General features: G+C 42.6%; 1 protein-coding gene across 2 annotated transcripts in view; it reads right to left on the bottom strand.

The window, feature by feature from the left end:
• LOC117192219 (SR-related and CTD-associated factor 4-like) overlaps positions 1-15,674 on the bottom strand; it is a 180,150-nt gene extending 164,476 nt beyond the window's left edge. The window contains exons 1-5 of one of the 2 annotated variants that reach the window (XM_033396887.1): positions 15,468-15,674; positions 14,570-15,166; positions 14,067-14,345; positions 13,795-13,947; positions 13,614-13,736 (exon numbers count right to left, since the gene is read on the bottom strand). In XM_033396887.1, coding sequence (XP_033252778.1) covers positions 13,614-13,736; positions 13,795-13,947; positions 14,067-14,345; positions 14,570-14,764 — 750 coding nt within the window. In that variant the 5' untranslated portion in view covers positions 14,765-15,166; positions 15,468-15,674. The remainder of the gene's footprint in view (positions 1-13,613; positions 13,737-13,794; positions 13,948-14,066; positions 14,346-14,569; positions 15,167-15,467) is intronic. The other variant, XM_033396888.1, reaches the window with a different exon arrangement.
• Positions 15,675-16,017: the final 343 nt, after the last annotated feature.

Genomic DNA, 16,017 nt, shown 5'->3' with positions numbered 1-16,017 from the left:
GCAGCGCCCGACGTCACGCTCAGACTGATTTTCTGTCTCTCTCGCACGCACTCCTTGTCGTGTCGTTTAATATTAGCGGCGTCTGCCGGAGTGGCTCTCTCTCCTACTGACTTAGTATCGGGTATAACTGTAGAGTTGCGGTCTCCGCAGCAACTCACAACGTTCCCCCTCGTTACATATTTAGTTCAATGGCCAAGATTTTACGTTAAGCGGTTTACTCTAATATTAAATACTAAATAAAGGACAACACACGGAACAAAATAACATTTAATGTGGAACGGTGTTTGGAGTGCGGACTATGTTTTTTTTCCTTTAAGTGCAAACGACGCGGGCGATCGCTGGCCGTGGCCGGTCAGCCCTAAATTTATATAGGTCCGTTTATACGTGTGCGCGTGTGTGTGTGTGAATAGGGTTTCGGGTTTTTACGTGGTGAAAGAGACCAAACGTGTGGCACGCACTGGAAGGCGATGCAACGATCGTGCGGTGTGGCTAGAATCGCCCTGGCAGCTAAATCGTCCTCTTTCACCCTCCCCCTTCACACGTCCCGCGCTACTTGACTCACACACGCGCAACTGGAACGAACTCACTCAGGTTCACGTTGGAAAGTCTTCTTCTCTGCAGTCGACTTTCTCGAACTCTAGTGTTCCTCTCCAGGAAACCTTCTGGCCCGGTTCTGGTGGCTATATTCCTTGCCGGCTGTGAGTAAAATTTTCTGCATTACAACCTATTTTCTCGCCCACTTTTTCTGTACTCACTTCAAACTTTCTGTTTTAAGCACAAAATTTCAAAATTCGACGTAACTCTTCCGTCCACGCTCCACAATTTCCATAATCCAATCCACGTTTTATAATATTTTCACTCCTATTTATCCCCTTTTCCCCTTACTAATACATATAACTAATCCTATTCTATTACTTATATCCCCAGTACGGCTCCAGCTCCCCCCGATGACCGCATACACCATCGAGCCTCCCTGGACTTCCGCTAGATGGCGCGTCGCCCTCAGCCCTGGCCACCTATCGTTCAGGGGGGACTGGAACACCCAGCCAAATCATTTTTCGATCCGTGCTTATGCCCGTAGCCAAGCCCAGCCATTTTGGGCAACATTCGCAGAAACGGCTCCTGCAGCAGATCCCACAAAGGTCAAGGCCTCGTTCACTACGACGGGCAGGGGAAAACCAAAGCTCTCCACAACATTGTAGTCCGACCGGATAACGGGTATCGATTGGGTAGATCGCCCGGACAAACTATGCCGGCTGTTGGGAAAAAGTGTTTGAAATCGTCTTTAAATAGGCGAGACACTCCTGTTAGTTAACTCTTGTGCAGGGCAGTTTTTTTCAAAACTCCCTGAAGGTGTAGAGCAGTTCGAGTTCCCGCCAAAAAAATACTTTTGCGTGCTGTCTGCACATAGCCGGCGGAATCCTGGCGATGACTCCCGCGGAGTTCCGTATAGCTGCTTTTTCATGTTTCTTTCCTTTACTTTGTTTTGAATATTATTGCTATGGGTACTATGAGTACTATCCTAGTGATGAGCAAATGTATTTTTTTTTTGCTCAGGTTTGACGAAATAAATATTATATTTTTTTAAAGGTTTTACTCAGCAGTGTGACCGCGGACTTATCGTTAAAATATACCGTCGGACCCTCAGAAATATACCAAAATATACTGTCAGATTTTAAAAATATACCGTAAATATACTGACGAATTTAAGTTATGTTTTACATATTCCTCGTTTTTGATAATCCGTGGAATATTATCAGCTATATAGAACATTTAGCCATGCCCACATAATTTTATCCGATTAGTGAATCTATTTTCTAATTGATTGGTTTATTTTAATCACTTGCTTTTATTGCGTTTTGCGTAAAAAGAGGTTTTAACGAAAATGGTCGAACAAAAAAAACGAAAGAGGATAGTTGTTCCTATTGTTCAATTTTGATCTTCGATCGAATATTACCAGCTATATGGAACATTTAGCCATACCCACATAAATTTATATGATTGATGAATCAATTTTCAACTTGACTGGCATATTCTAAATACTTGCATTTATTGGATTTCTATACTAATTATATACCGATATACCGTAAACATACGGTATACGCCAGCTCAAACATGTAACGTAACGCAGAGCGAACAGACAAAATCAAAAACTATATTTCAAAAAAATATGTGATCGTATGCTTTTTTCGTTTTCAGAGTTTGGTTGCTCTTGCTCTTGAGGGTCCAGATTATTGTATTGTATTGGTGTACACTGCACACGCAATATCATTATATCCATGCATAGGTTTTACGGTTGCCGGCATTTGCGGACTATTTAATTTTTGGTTTCTATGCAATTTTCTTTAGCATTTTTGGAGTTTGCAAAAAACTGCATTCTCTGGCGTGTGTTGACGTGTGGTTCGATTCGACGATTCTTGACATTTCGTTAGCATTTTGCGTTTTCGAGCAAGTTTTTGATTCTTTGTTTTGAATGGTTTACAAATTTAGGAGAACGTTGTTATAGCATCGGTTGCGGGTCCGCCGGACAATGTTTTTCTTAAAAACCTTACCTTTGGCTTCTCTTCTCTTTTTATACCCGATACTCAAAATGAGTATTGGGGTATATTAGATTTGTGGTAAAAGTGGATGTGTGTAACGTCCAAAAGGAATCGTTTTCGACCCCATAAAGTATATATATTCTTGATCAGCATCAATAGCCGAGTCGATTGAGCCATGTCTGTCTGTCCGTCTGTCCGTCTGTCCGTCCGTCCGTCTGTCCTTCCCCTTCAGCGCCTAGTGCTCAAAGACTATAAGAGCGAGAGCAACGATGTTTTGGATCCAGACTTCTGTTATATGTCACGCTACAAGAATATTTCAAAACTTTGCCCCGCCCACTTCCGCCCCACAAAGGACGAAAATCTGTGGCATCCACAATTTCGACGATACGAGAAAACTAAAAACGCAGAATCGTAGAAGATGACTATATCTTCTAGAGTGCAAAAAATCTGCACCAGATCGTATAATTATTATAGCCAGAATCAAGAAAACAATTTCATTTTTTCTCGCTTAGAGTAAAACATTAGCGCCTAGATCTCAGAGACTATAAAAGCTAGAGCAACCAAATTTGGTATCCACACTCCTAATATATCGGACCGAGACGAATTTGTTTCAAAATTTCGCCACACCCCCTTCCGCCCCCGCAAAGGATGAAAATCTGGGGATATTCACAAATCTCAGAGACTATTAAGGCTAGAGTAACCAAATTTGGTATCCGCACTCCTGTTAGATCTCACTATAAAACGTATATCTCAAAATTTCGCCCCACCCCCTTCCGCCCCTCAAAGGACGAAAATCTGTTGCATCCACAATATTGAGGATACGAGAAAACTAAAAACGCAGAATCATAGACAATGATCATATATATCAGATTGCTGAATCTAGATCAGATCAGATCATTTTTATAGCCAAAAGGAACAAATCAATTTGCACTGGCTACGCAGCGCCCGACGTCACGCTCAGACTGATTTTCTGTCTCTCTCGCACGCACTCCTTGTCGTGTCGTTTAATATTAGCGGCGTCTGCCGGAGTGGCTCTCTCTCCTACTGACTTAGTATCGGGTATAACTGTAGAGTTGCGGTCTCCGCAGCAACTCACAACGTTCCCCCTCGTTACATATTTAGTTCAATGGCCAAGATTTTACGTTAAGCGGTTTACTCTAATATTAAATACTAAATAAAGGACAACACACGGAACAAAATAACATTTAATGTGGAACGGTGTTTGGAGTGCGGATTATGTTTTTTTTCCTTTAAGTGCAAACGACGCGGGCGATCGCTGGCCGTGGCCGGTCAGCCCTAAATTTATATAGGTCCGTTTATACGTGTGCGCGTGTGTGTGTGTGAATAGGGTTTCGGGTTTTTACGTGGTGAATGAGACCAAACGTGTGGCACGCACTGGAAGGCGATGCAACGATCGTGCGGTGTGGCTAGAATCGCCCTGGCAGCTAAATCGTCCTCTTTCACCCTCCCCCTTCACTCGTCCCGCGCTACTTGACTCACACACGCGCAACTGGAACGAACTCACTCAGGTTCACGTTGGAAAGTCTTCTTCTCTGCAGTCGACTTTCTCGAACTCTAGTGTTCCTCTCCAGGAAACCTTCTGGCCCGGTTCTGGTGGCTATATTCCTTGCCGGCTGTGAGTAAAATTTTCTGCATTACAACCTATTTTCTCGCCCACTTTTTCTGTACTCACTTCAAACTTTCTGTTTTAAGCACAAAATTTCAAAATTCGACGTAACTCTTCCGTCCACGCTCCACAATTTCCATAATCCAATCCACGTTTTATAATATTTTCACTCCTATTTATCCCCTTTTTCCCTTACTAATACATATAACTAATCCTATTCTATTACTTATATCCCCAGTACGGCTCCAGCTCCCCCCGATGACCGCATACACCATCGAGCCTCCCTGGACTTCCGCTAGATGGCGCGTCGCCCTCAGCCCTGGCCACCTATCGTTCAGGTGGGACTGGAACACCCAGCCAAATCATTTTTCGATCCGTGCTTATGCCCGTACCCAAGCCCAGCCATTTTGGGCAACATTCGCAGAAACGGCTCCTGCAGCAGATCCCACAAAGGTCAAGGCCTCGTTCACTACGACGGGCAGGGGAAAACCAAAGCTCTCCACAACATTGTAGTCCGACCGGATGCCGGGTATCGATTGGGTAGATCGCCCGGACAAACTATGCCGGCTGTTGGGAAAAAGTGTTTGAAATCGTCTTTAAATAGGCGAGACACTCCTGTTAGTTACCTCTTGTGCAGGGCAGTTTTTTTCAAAACTCCCTGAAGGTGTAGAGCAGTTCGAGTTCCCGCCAAAAAAATACTTTTGCGTGCTGTCTGCACATAGCCGGCGGAATCCTGGCGATGACTCCCGCGGAGTTTCGTATAGCTGCTTTTTCATGTTTCTTTCCTTTACTTTGTTTTGAATATTATTGCTATGGGTACTATGAGTACTATCCTATTGATAAGGAGCAAATGTATTTTTTTTTTTGCTCAGTTTTGACGAAATAAATATTATATTTTTTTAAAGGTTTTACTCAGCAGTGTGACCGCGGACTTATCGTTAAAATATACCGTCGGACCCTCAGAAATATACCAAAATATACTGTCAGATTTTAAAAATATACCGTAAATATACTGACGAATTTAAGTTCTGTTTTACATATTCCTCGTTTTTGATAATCCGTGGAATATTATCAGCTATATAGAACATTTAGCCATGCCCACATAATTTTATCCGATTAGTGAATCTATTTTCTAATTGATTTGTTTTTTTTAATCACTTGCTTTTATTGCGTTTTGCGTAAAAAGAGGTTTTAACGAAAATGGTCGAACAAAAAAAAACGAAAGAGGATAGTTGTTCCTATTGTTCAATTTTGATCTTCGATCGAATATTACCAGCTATATGGAACATTTAGCCATACCCACATAAATTTATATGATTGATGAATCAATTTTCAACTTGACTGGCATATTCTAAATACTTGCATTTATTGGATTTCTATACTAATTATATACCGATATACCGTAAACATACGGTATACGCCAGCTCAAACATGTAACGTAACGCAGAGCGAACAGACAAAATCAAAAACTATATTTCAAAAAAATATGTGATCGTATGATTTTTTCGTTTTCAGAGTATGTTTGCTCTTTCTCTTGAGGGTCCAGATTATTGTATTGTATTGGTGTACACTGCACACGCAATATCATTATATCCATGCATAGGTTTTACGGTTGCCGGCATTTGCGGACTATTTAATTTTTGGTTTCTATGCAATTTTCTTTAGCATTTTTGGAGTTTGCAAAAAACTGCATTCTCTGGCGTGTGTTGACGTGTGGTTCGATTCGACGATTCTTGACATTTCGTTAGCATTTTGCGTTTTCGAGCAAGTTTTTGATTCTTTGTTTTGAATGGTTTACAAATTTAGGAGAACGTTGTTATAGCATCGGGTGCGGGTCCGCCGGACAATGTTTTTCTTAAAAACCTTACCTTTGGCTTCTCTTCTCTTTTTATACCCGATACTCAAAATGAGTATTGGGGTATATTAGATTTGTGGTAAAAGTGGATGTGTGTAACGTCCAAAAGGAATCGTTTTCGACCCCATAAAGTATATATATTCTTGATCAGCATCAATAGCCGAGTCGATTGAGCCATGTCTGTCTGTCCGTCCGTCCGTCTGTCCTTCCCCTTCAGCGCCTAGTGCTCAAAGACTATAAGAGCGAGAGCAACGATGTTTTGGATCCAGACTTCTGTTATATGTCACTGCTACAAGAATATTTCAAAACTTTGCCCCGCCCACTTCCGCCCCCACAAAGGACGAAAATCTGTGGCATCCACAATTTCGACGATACGAGAAAACTAAAAACGCAGAATCGTAGAAGATGACTATATCTTCTAGAGTGCAAAAAATCTTCACCAGATCGTATAATTATTATAGCCAGAATCAAGAAAACAATTTCATTTTTTCTCGCTTAGAGTAAAACATTAGCGCCTAGATCTCAGAGACTATAAAAGCTAGAGCAACCAAATTTGGTATCCACACTCCTAATATATCGGACCGAGACGAATTTGTTTCAAAATTTCGCCACACCCCCTTCCGCCCCCGCAAAGGATGAAAATCTGGGGATATTCACAAATCTCAGAGACTATTAAGGCTAGAGTAACCAAATTTGGTATCCGCACTCCTGTTAGCTTTCACTATAAAACGTATATCTCAAAATTTCGCCCCACCCCCTTCCGCCCCCTCAAAGGACGAAAATCTGTTGCATCCACAATATTGAGGATACGAGAAAACTAAAAACGCAGAATCATAGACAATGATCATATATATCAGATTGCTGAATCTGGATCAGATCAGATCATTTTTATAGCCAAAAGGAACAAATCAATTTGCACTGGCTACGCAGCGCCCGACGTCACGCTCAGACTGATTTTCTGTCTCTCTCGCACGCACTCCTTGTCGTGTCGTTTAATATTAGCGGCGTCTGCCGGAGTGGCTCTCTCTCCTACTGACTTAGTATCGGGTATAACTGTAGAGTTGCGGTCTCCGCAGCAACTCACAACGTTCCCCCTCGTTACATATTTAGTTCAATGGCCAAGATTTTACGTTAAGCGGTTTACTCTAATATTAAATACTAAATAAAGGACAACACACGGAACAAAATAACATTTAATGTGGAACGGTGTTTGGAGTGCGGATTATGTTTTTTTTCCTTTAAGTGCAAACGACGCGGGCGATCGCTGGCCGTGGCCGGTCAGCCCTAAATTTATATAGGTCCGTTTATACGTGTGCGCGTGTGTGTGTGAATAGGGTTTCGGGTTTTTACGTGGTGAATGAGACCAAACGTGTGGCACGCACTGGAAGGCGATGCAACGATCGTGCGGTGTGGCTAGAATCGCCCTGGCAGCTAAATCGTCCTCTTTCACCCTCCCCCTTCACACGTCCCGCGCTACTTGACTCACACACGCGCAACTGGAACGAACTCACTCAGGTTCACGTTGGAAAGTCTTCTTCTCTGCAGTCGACTTTCTCGAACTCTAGTGTTCCTCTCCAGGAAACCTTCTGGCCCGGTTCTGGTGGCTATATTCCTTGCCGGCTGTGAGTAAAATTTTCTGCATTACAACCTATTTTCTCGCCCACTTTTTCTGTACTCACTTCAAACTTTCTGTTTTAAGCACAAAATTTCAAAATTCGACGTAACTCTTCCGTCCACGCTCCACAAATCCAATCCACGTTTTATAATATTTTCACTCCTATTTATCCCCTTTTTCCCTTACTAATACATATAACTAATCCTATTCTATTACTTATATCCCCAGTACGGCTCCAGCTCCCCCGATGACCGCATACACCATCGAGCCTCCCTGGACTTCCGCTAGATGGCGCGTCGCCCTCAGCCCTGGCCACCTATCGTTCAGGTGGGACTGGAACACTCAGCCAAATCATTTTTCGATCCGTGCTTATGCCCGTACCCAAGCCCAGCCATTTTGGGCAACATTCGCAGAAACGGCTCCTGCAGCAGATCCCACAAAGGTCAAGGCCTCGTTCACTACGACGGGCAGGGGAAAAGCAAAGCTCTCCACAACATTGTAGTCCGACCGGATGCCGGGTATCGATTGGGTAGATCGCCCGGACAAACTATGCCGGCTGTTGGGAAAAAGTTGTTGAAATCGTCTTTAAATAGGCGAGACACTCCTGTTAGTTACCTCTTGTGCAGGGCAGTTTTTTTCAAAACTCCCTGAAGGTGTAGAGCAGTTCGAGTTCCCGCCAAAAAAATACTTTTGCGTGCTGTCTGCACATAGCCGGCGGAATCCTGGCGATGACTCCCGCGGAGTTCCGTATAGCTGCTTTTTCATGTTTCTTTCCTTTACTTTGTTTTGAATATTATTGCTATGGGTACTATGAGTACTATCCTAGTGATGAGCAAATGTATTTTTTTTTTGCTCAGGTTTGACGAAATAAATATTATATTTTTTTAAAGGTTTTACTCAGCAGTGTGACCGCGGACTTATCGTTAAAATATACCGTCGGACCCTCAGAAATATACCAAAATATACTGTCAGATTTTAAAAATATACCGTAAATATACTGACGAATTTAAGTTCTGTTTTACATATTCCTCGTTTTTGATAATCCGTGGAATATTATCAGCTATATAGAACATTTAGCCATGCCCACATAATTTTATCCGATTAGTGAATCTATTTTCTAATTGATTGGTTTATTTTAATCACTTGCTTTTATTGCGTTTTGCGTAAAAAGAGGTTTTAACGAAAATGGTCGAACAAAAAAAAACGAAAGAGGATAGTTGTTCCTATTGTTCAATTTTGATCTTCGATCGAATATTACCAGCTATATGGAACATTTAGCCATACCCACATAAATTTATATGATTGATGAATCAATTTTCAACTTGACTGGCATATTCTAAATACTTGCATTTATTGGATTTCTATACTAATTATATACCGATATACCGTAAACATACGGTATACGCCAGCTCAAACATGTAACGTAACGCAGAGCGAACAGACAAAATCAAAAACTATATTTCAAAAAAATATGTGATCGTATGCTTTTTTCGTTTTCAGAGTTTGGTTGCTCTTTCTCTTGAGGGTCCAGATTATTGTATTGTATTGGTGTACACTGCACACGCAATATCATTATATCCATGCATAGGTTTTACGGTTGCCGGCATTTGCGGACTATTTAATTTTTGGTTTCTATGCAATTTTCTTTAGCATTTTTGAAGTTTGCAAAAAACTGCATTCTCTGGCGTGTGTTGACGTGTGGTTCGATTCGACGATTCTTGACATTTCGTTATCATTTTGCGTTTTCGAGCGAGTTTTTGATTCTTTGTTTTGAATGGTTTACAAATTTAGGGGAACGTTGTTATAGCATCGGGTGCGGGTCCGCCGGACAATGTTTTTCTTAAAAACCTTACCTTTGGCTTCTCTTCTCTTTTTATACCCGATACTCAAAATGAGTATTGGGGTTTATTAGATTTGTGGTAAAAGTGGATGTGTGTAACGTCCAAAAGGAATCGTTTTCGACCCCATAAAGTATATATATTCTTGATCAGCATCAATAGCCGAGTCGATTGAGCCATGTCTGTCTGTCCGTCCGTCCGTCTGTCCTTCCCCTTCAGCGCCTAGTGCTCAAAGACTATAAGAGCGAGAGCAACGATGTTTTGGATCCAGACTTCTGTTATATGTCACTGCTACAAGAATATTTCAAAACTTTGCCCCGCCCACTTCCGCCCCCACAAAGGACGAAAATCTGTGGCATCCACAATTTCGACGATACGAGAAAACTAAAAACGCAGAATCGTAGAAGATGACTATATCTTCTAGAGTGCAAAAAATCTGCACCAGATCGTATAATTATTATAGCCAGAATCAAGAAAACAATTTCATTTTTTCTCGCTTAGAGTAAATGATTAGCGCCTAGATCTCAGAGACTATAAAAGCTAGAGCAACCAAATTTGGTATCCACACTCCTAATATATCGGACCGAGACGAATTTGTTTCAAAATTTCGCCACACCCCCTTCCGCCCCCGCAAAGGATGAAAATCTGGGGATATTCACAAATCTCAGAGACTATTAAGGCTAGAGTAACCAAATTTGGTATCCGCACTCCTGTTAGATCTCACTATAAAACGTATATCTCAAAATTTCGCCCCACCCCTTTCCGCCCCCTCAAAGGACGAAAATCTGTTGCATCCACAATATTGAGGATACGAGAAAACTAAAAACGCAGAATCATAGACAATGATCATATATATCAGATTGCTGAATCTGGATCAGATCAGATCATTTTTATAGCCAAAAGGAACAAATCAATTTGCACTGGCTACGCAGCGCCCGACGTCACGCTCAGACTGATTTTCTGTCTCTCTCGCACGCACTCCTTGTCGTGTCGTTTAATATTAGCGGCGTCTGCCGGAGTGGCTCTCTCTCCTACTGACTTAGTATCGGGTATAACTGTAGAGTTGCGGTCTCCGCAGCAACTCACAACGTTCCCCCTCGTTACATATTTAGTTCAATGGCCAACCGTTAAGCGGTTTACTCTAATATTAAATACTAAATAAAGGACAACACACGGAACAAAATAACATTTAATGTGGAACGGTGTTTGGAGTGCGGATTATGTTTTTTTTCCTTTAAGTGCAAACGACGCGGGCGATCGCTGGCCGTGGCCGGTCAGCCCTAAATTTATATAGGTCCGTTTATACGTGTGCGCGTGTGTGTGTGTGAATAGGGTTTCGGGTTTTTACGTGGTGAATGAGACCAAACGTGTGGCACGCACTGGAAGGCGATGCAACGATCGTGCGGTGTGGCTAGAATCGCCCTGGCAGCTAAATCGTCCTCTTTCACCCTCCCCCTTCACACGTCCCGCGCTACTTGACTCACACACGCGCAACTGGAACGAACTCACTCAGGTTCACGTTGGAAAGTCTTCTTCTCTGCAGTCGACTTTCTCGAACTCTAGTGTTCCTCTCCAGGAAACCTTCTGGCCCGGTTCTGGTGGCTATATTCCTTGCCGGCTGTGAGTAAAATTTTCTGCATTACAACCTATTTTCTCGCCCACTTTTTCTGTACTCACTTCAAACTTTCTGTTTTAAGCACAAAATTTCAAAATTCGACGTAACTCTTCCGTCCACGCTCCACAATTTCCATAATCCAATCCACGTTTTATAATATTTTCACTCCTATTTATCCCCTTTTTCCCTTACTAATACATATAACTAATCCTATTCTATTACTTATATCCCCAGTACGGCTCCAGCTCCCCCCGATGACCGCATACACCTTCGTGCCTCCCTGGACTTCCGCTAGATGGCGCGTCGCCCTCAGCCCTGGCCACCTATCGTTCAGGTGGGACTGGAACACCCAGCCAAATCATTTTTCGATCCGTGCTTATGCCCGTACCCAAGCCCAGCCATTTTGGGCAACATTTGCAGAAACGGCTCCTGCAGCAGATCCCACAAAGGTCAAGGCCTCGTTCACTACGACGGGCAGGGGAAAACCAAAGCTCTCCACAACATTGTAGTCCGTCCGGATGCCGGGTATCGATTGGGTAGATCGCCCGGACAAACTATGCCGGCTGTTGGGAAAAAGTGTTTGAAATCGTCTTTAAATAGGCGAGACACTCCTGTTAGTTACCTCTTGTGCAGGGCAGTTTTTTTCAAAACTCCCTGAAGGTGTAGAGCAGTTCGAGTTCCCGCCAAAAAAATACTTTTGCGTGCTGTCTGCACATAGCCGGCGGAATCCTGGCGATGACTCCCGCGGAGTTCCGTATAGCTGCTTTTTCATGTTTCTTTCCTTTACTTTGTTTTGAATATTATTGCTATGGGTACTATGAGTACTATCCTATTGATAAGGAGCAAATGTATGTTTTTTTTTGCTCAGGTTTGACGAAATAAAAATTATATTTTTTTAAAGGTTTTACTCAGCAGTGTGACCGCGGACTTATCGTTAAAATATACCGTCGGACCCTCAGAAATATACCAAAATATACTGTCAGATTTTAAAAATATACCGTAAATATACTGACGAATTTAAGTTCTGTTTTACATATTCCTCGTTTTTGATAATCCGTGGAATATTATCAGCTATATAGAACATTTAGCCATGACCACATAATTTTATCCGATTAGTGAATCTATTTTCTAATTGATTGGTTTATTTTAATCACTTGCTTTTATTGCGTTTTGCGTAAAAAGAGGTTTTAACGAAAATGGTCGAACAAAAAAAAACGAAAGAGGATAGTTGTTCCTATTGTTCAATTTTGATCTTCGATCGAATATTACCAGCTATATGGAACATTTAGCCATACCCACATAAATTTATATGATTGATGAATCAATTTTCAACTTGACTGGCATATTCTAAATACTTGCATTGATTGGATTTCTATACTAATTATATACCGATATACCGTAAACATACGGTATACGCCAGCTCAAACATGTAACGTAACGCAGAGCGAACAGACAAAATCAAAAACTATATTTCAAAAAAATATGTGATCGTATGCTTTTTTCGTTTTCAGAGTTTGGTTGCTCTTTCTCTTGAGGGTCCAGATTATTGTATTGTATTGGTGTACACTGCACACGCAATATCATTATATCCATGCATAGGTTTTACGGTTGCCGGCATTTGCGGACTATTTAATTTTTGGTTTCTATGCAATTTTCTTTAGCATTTTTGGAGTTTGCAAAAAACTGCATTCTCTGGCGTGTGTTGACGTGTGGTTCGATTCGACGATTCTTGACATTTCGTTAGCATTTTGCGTTTTCGAGCAAGTTTTTGATTCTTTGTTTTGAATGGTTTACAAATTTAGGAGAACGTTGTTATAGCATCGGGTGCGGGTCCGCCGGACAATGTTTTTCTTAAAAACCTTACCTTTGGCTTCTCTTCTCTTTTTTGTCATATATTGTACAACATATCTTTAATCTTTAAATCTTTAAATCAACTATTCGTTTCTTAGGCTCTGATCTTAAATATTTGCAGTGTTTTTCAATGATTTTTCGCTCTTTAAGACAAGGCAAGGCAAGGGTAGTATTATTTTTTACTTTTGGTGGCAAAAATAGTATCGTATCTACTTATGGCTCAATAACGTCCCTCAGCCCATCGAGGGTAGGGTGGAACCAATTGTTGAGCCATATTGTGGTAAAGTTATTGCTTAAAGAGTTTAATTTTATCGCAGATATAGTTAGAGCTTAATTTTAAATTGGAGACAATCCTAGACCGCTACGCTCGGCTCCGCTCGGTTATAACAACATTTTGGGCGCTTCTTGCGGACAAACTCAAACTCAACTGCACCTTCACCTGCACGTCAGCACAGTCCGTTCCGCTCCACTCCGGGAGTGTTTCTTTGTGTGTATGTATCTTCGCGATAGGAACAACAACATGAGCAGGTTGAGTGGGCGACTCGTGTATGCTTTCGACTCACGCAACCGACAACAATGCAGTCCTCCCGTGGGGGTGGGGGGATCGAAAAGATACACGAGGCCGAAACAAACAACTAAGATAGAAAGAAAGTAATAGATTCGGTGGTATACCTCAATCGACTGCTGCTCCGATATGAACTCCACGTCCTTGTTCATGTCCTGCCCGTCACTGTGGTTGAGGTTCATGCCCATGCCCATGCCCATTCCCATCGCAGGGGGCATGCCAGCAGTGCCCTGGATTGGATTACAGATTACCAGGGAATGTAACCCAGGGATAAACGATATACGATACCTTCAACACGATCTGCAAATGCTGTTGGAGGGCATAGTCCTGGTAGCGCATCTTTTGGTTTTCCTCCTGTTGCTTGAACTTCTGGAAATTCTGCAGTGTCTGCAGCTGTCGCAGCACATTCGGATCGTTGAGCAGTTGTTTGAGATTGTTGTTCTGCAAAAGACCAACCAGGGATTAAGCAAAACAGATCGCAAAAGAGAGCGGGCAGTGTTAATACAAGAAATTAAAACTAAACAAAAAAGCGAATGAGATCGATTGGGATTCGGCCATACGTCTAGCAGATTGGATGAAGTAGGGGGCGAGTCGTCGCCCATGCAGTGATGGCCATGATGATGATGATGATCATCGGCCATCATCCGCTGCATGTTGTCCTCCTCGTCGTCCATGATCGAGCGCACATCGTAGTCGATTTCGTGCGAGGTCTTGCTATATTTGTGATGATGCGACTTGCTGGACGATCCCGATTGACGCTTCATATAATGCTGATCCGAATGATGACGCTTTAAGCTGCTACTGCTGACCCCGCCACCGTAGGATTTCTCATGACCCATCTGGGGTGTTTCGTGTGTTTGCGTGTACGAGGCCGAAAGATGTTGGTTGGCAAGACATGAAGCAAGAGACAGCGGAACAACAACGATTGGAAGAGATTGCGAGTTAGTATGCGTTAAGGGATACACAAAGGATACAGGATACCCATTCGGATTCGGTTAGTATGTATGTTGTGTGGAGTGTGTTCTCCAAGCCCAACATCCGCGGTGCCGAATCAACAACTCACCGATAAATCGGGCACCCCGCCCATTTTGTCGTCTCCCGCGCCACTGTTCATGCTCAGGTCCATGTTGCTCAATCCAGAGGTGTTGAGTCCATTAGGCCCACTGGAGATATCGGCCAGACTAAGGGCGCCACTGCTGCTGGGACCAGGCCCCACATTGCCACCGGGTCCGGCTCCACCGCCCATTTGCATTTGCATTTGATGGTAAATGGGGTGGTTGGGGTCGGCCAGATCGAAGATGGGTTGGATGACGTCCGACTTGAAGACATTGTTCTTCTGCCAGAGATTGAGGACGCGAATGATGCGGCTCTTATCTTCGGGAGCACAGCGGAAGAGATTGGCAAAGGTCTCTGTGAGGATTCGCTGGAAGCGGGGGGCGAATACATCCTTCTCGGGCCCGTACTGGTGGCGCGATTGACGCACAATCGAGTCGATAACATACAGGCCCGGCACCTTGTACTCCGGCTTTCACTTCAATATGAACTTCTCCACGCTCTGGACGACATGCTTATAGAACTTGATGGCTCGCATTGCTGACTTCGTAATTGCGGCCATTTTGGCCTTGGATATGGGCGGTCGGCTGTCATAGAGTCCGGAGAGCTGCAAAGGACAGAATGGGAAGAACAAGTGGGCATGGGGTTGTGGTTATCGCAATCGAGTACACGGTATCACGGGCAAGGCAACATGCAACCCTGGGCGGCGCTGTGCTGCGCTTGTACGAACAAATTTGTGGCATTGCCTAGAAATAACTATTTTTTGTGTATGCACATATTCACTGTAACAATTGCATCGGATCAGTGGTTGGCGTTGTATAACCACCACGCTTTAAACAATTTGCGTACTTTGCAGCGAGTTTTTCTCACGCAATCAGCAAGCGGCGGCTGCCCTGCCTCGGACTTACCTCATTGTTGAAAGCCACAACAGTTTCCATGTTCAATTGTTGGTTTCACGCACTTCGAACACTCACAAATTTCAATATTGCATACTTTTACAAGTATCAGAAAACTTTTACAGCCCTTTTTACTTTATTTTTTAAACTTTTCTACTTTTTCCACAAATTTTTACACAAAGCGTGAAAAAAATGGCTGCCCGTAGGGATTAGTGTGACCGCGGATTTATCGGTCAGATATGCTGTCTGACACTCAGAAACATACCGAAATATACGACAGAACTTTACAAATATACAGGAATATACTGACGAATAATTTGTATTCAAGTTCCATATTCTTCGTTTTTGATATTTGGTTGGATATTACGAGCTAGATAGAACCCTCAGCTGTGCCCACATAATTTAATCCGATTACTGAATCAATGTTCTTCTTGACTGGCTTATTTTAAACACTTGCTTTAATTGGATTTTCTCTAAAAAAAGGTTTTAGCGAAAAAGGTCAGAAAATAATAAAAATAATGCTAACTAACTAAAACCCTCAGGTCAGAAAATAATAAAAATA

The sequence above is a fragment of the Drosophila miranda genome (genome assembly GCF_003369915.1).
Source record: "Drosophila miranda strain MSH22 chromosome Y unlocalized genomic scaffold, D.miranda_PacBio2.1 Contig_Y2_pilon, whole genome shotgun sequence".
Lineage (NCBI taxonomy): Eukaryota > Metazoa > Arthropoda > Insecta > Diptera > Drosophilidae > Drosophila > Drosophila miranda.
This window is presented reverse-complemented; position numbering and strand designations above follow the sequence as displayed.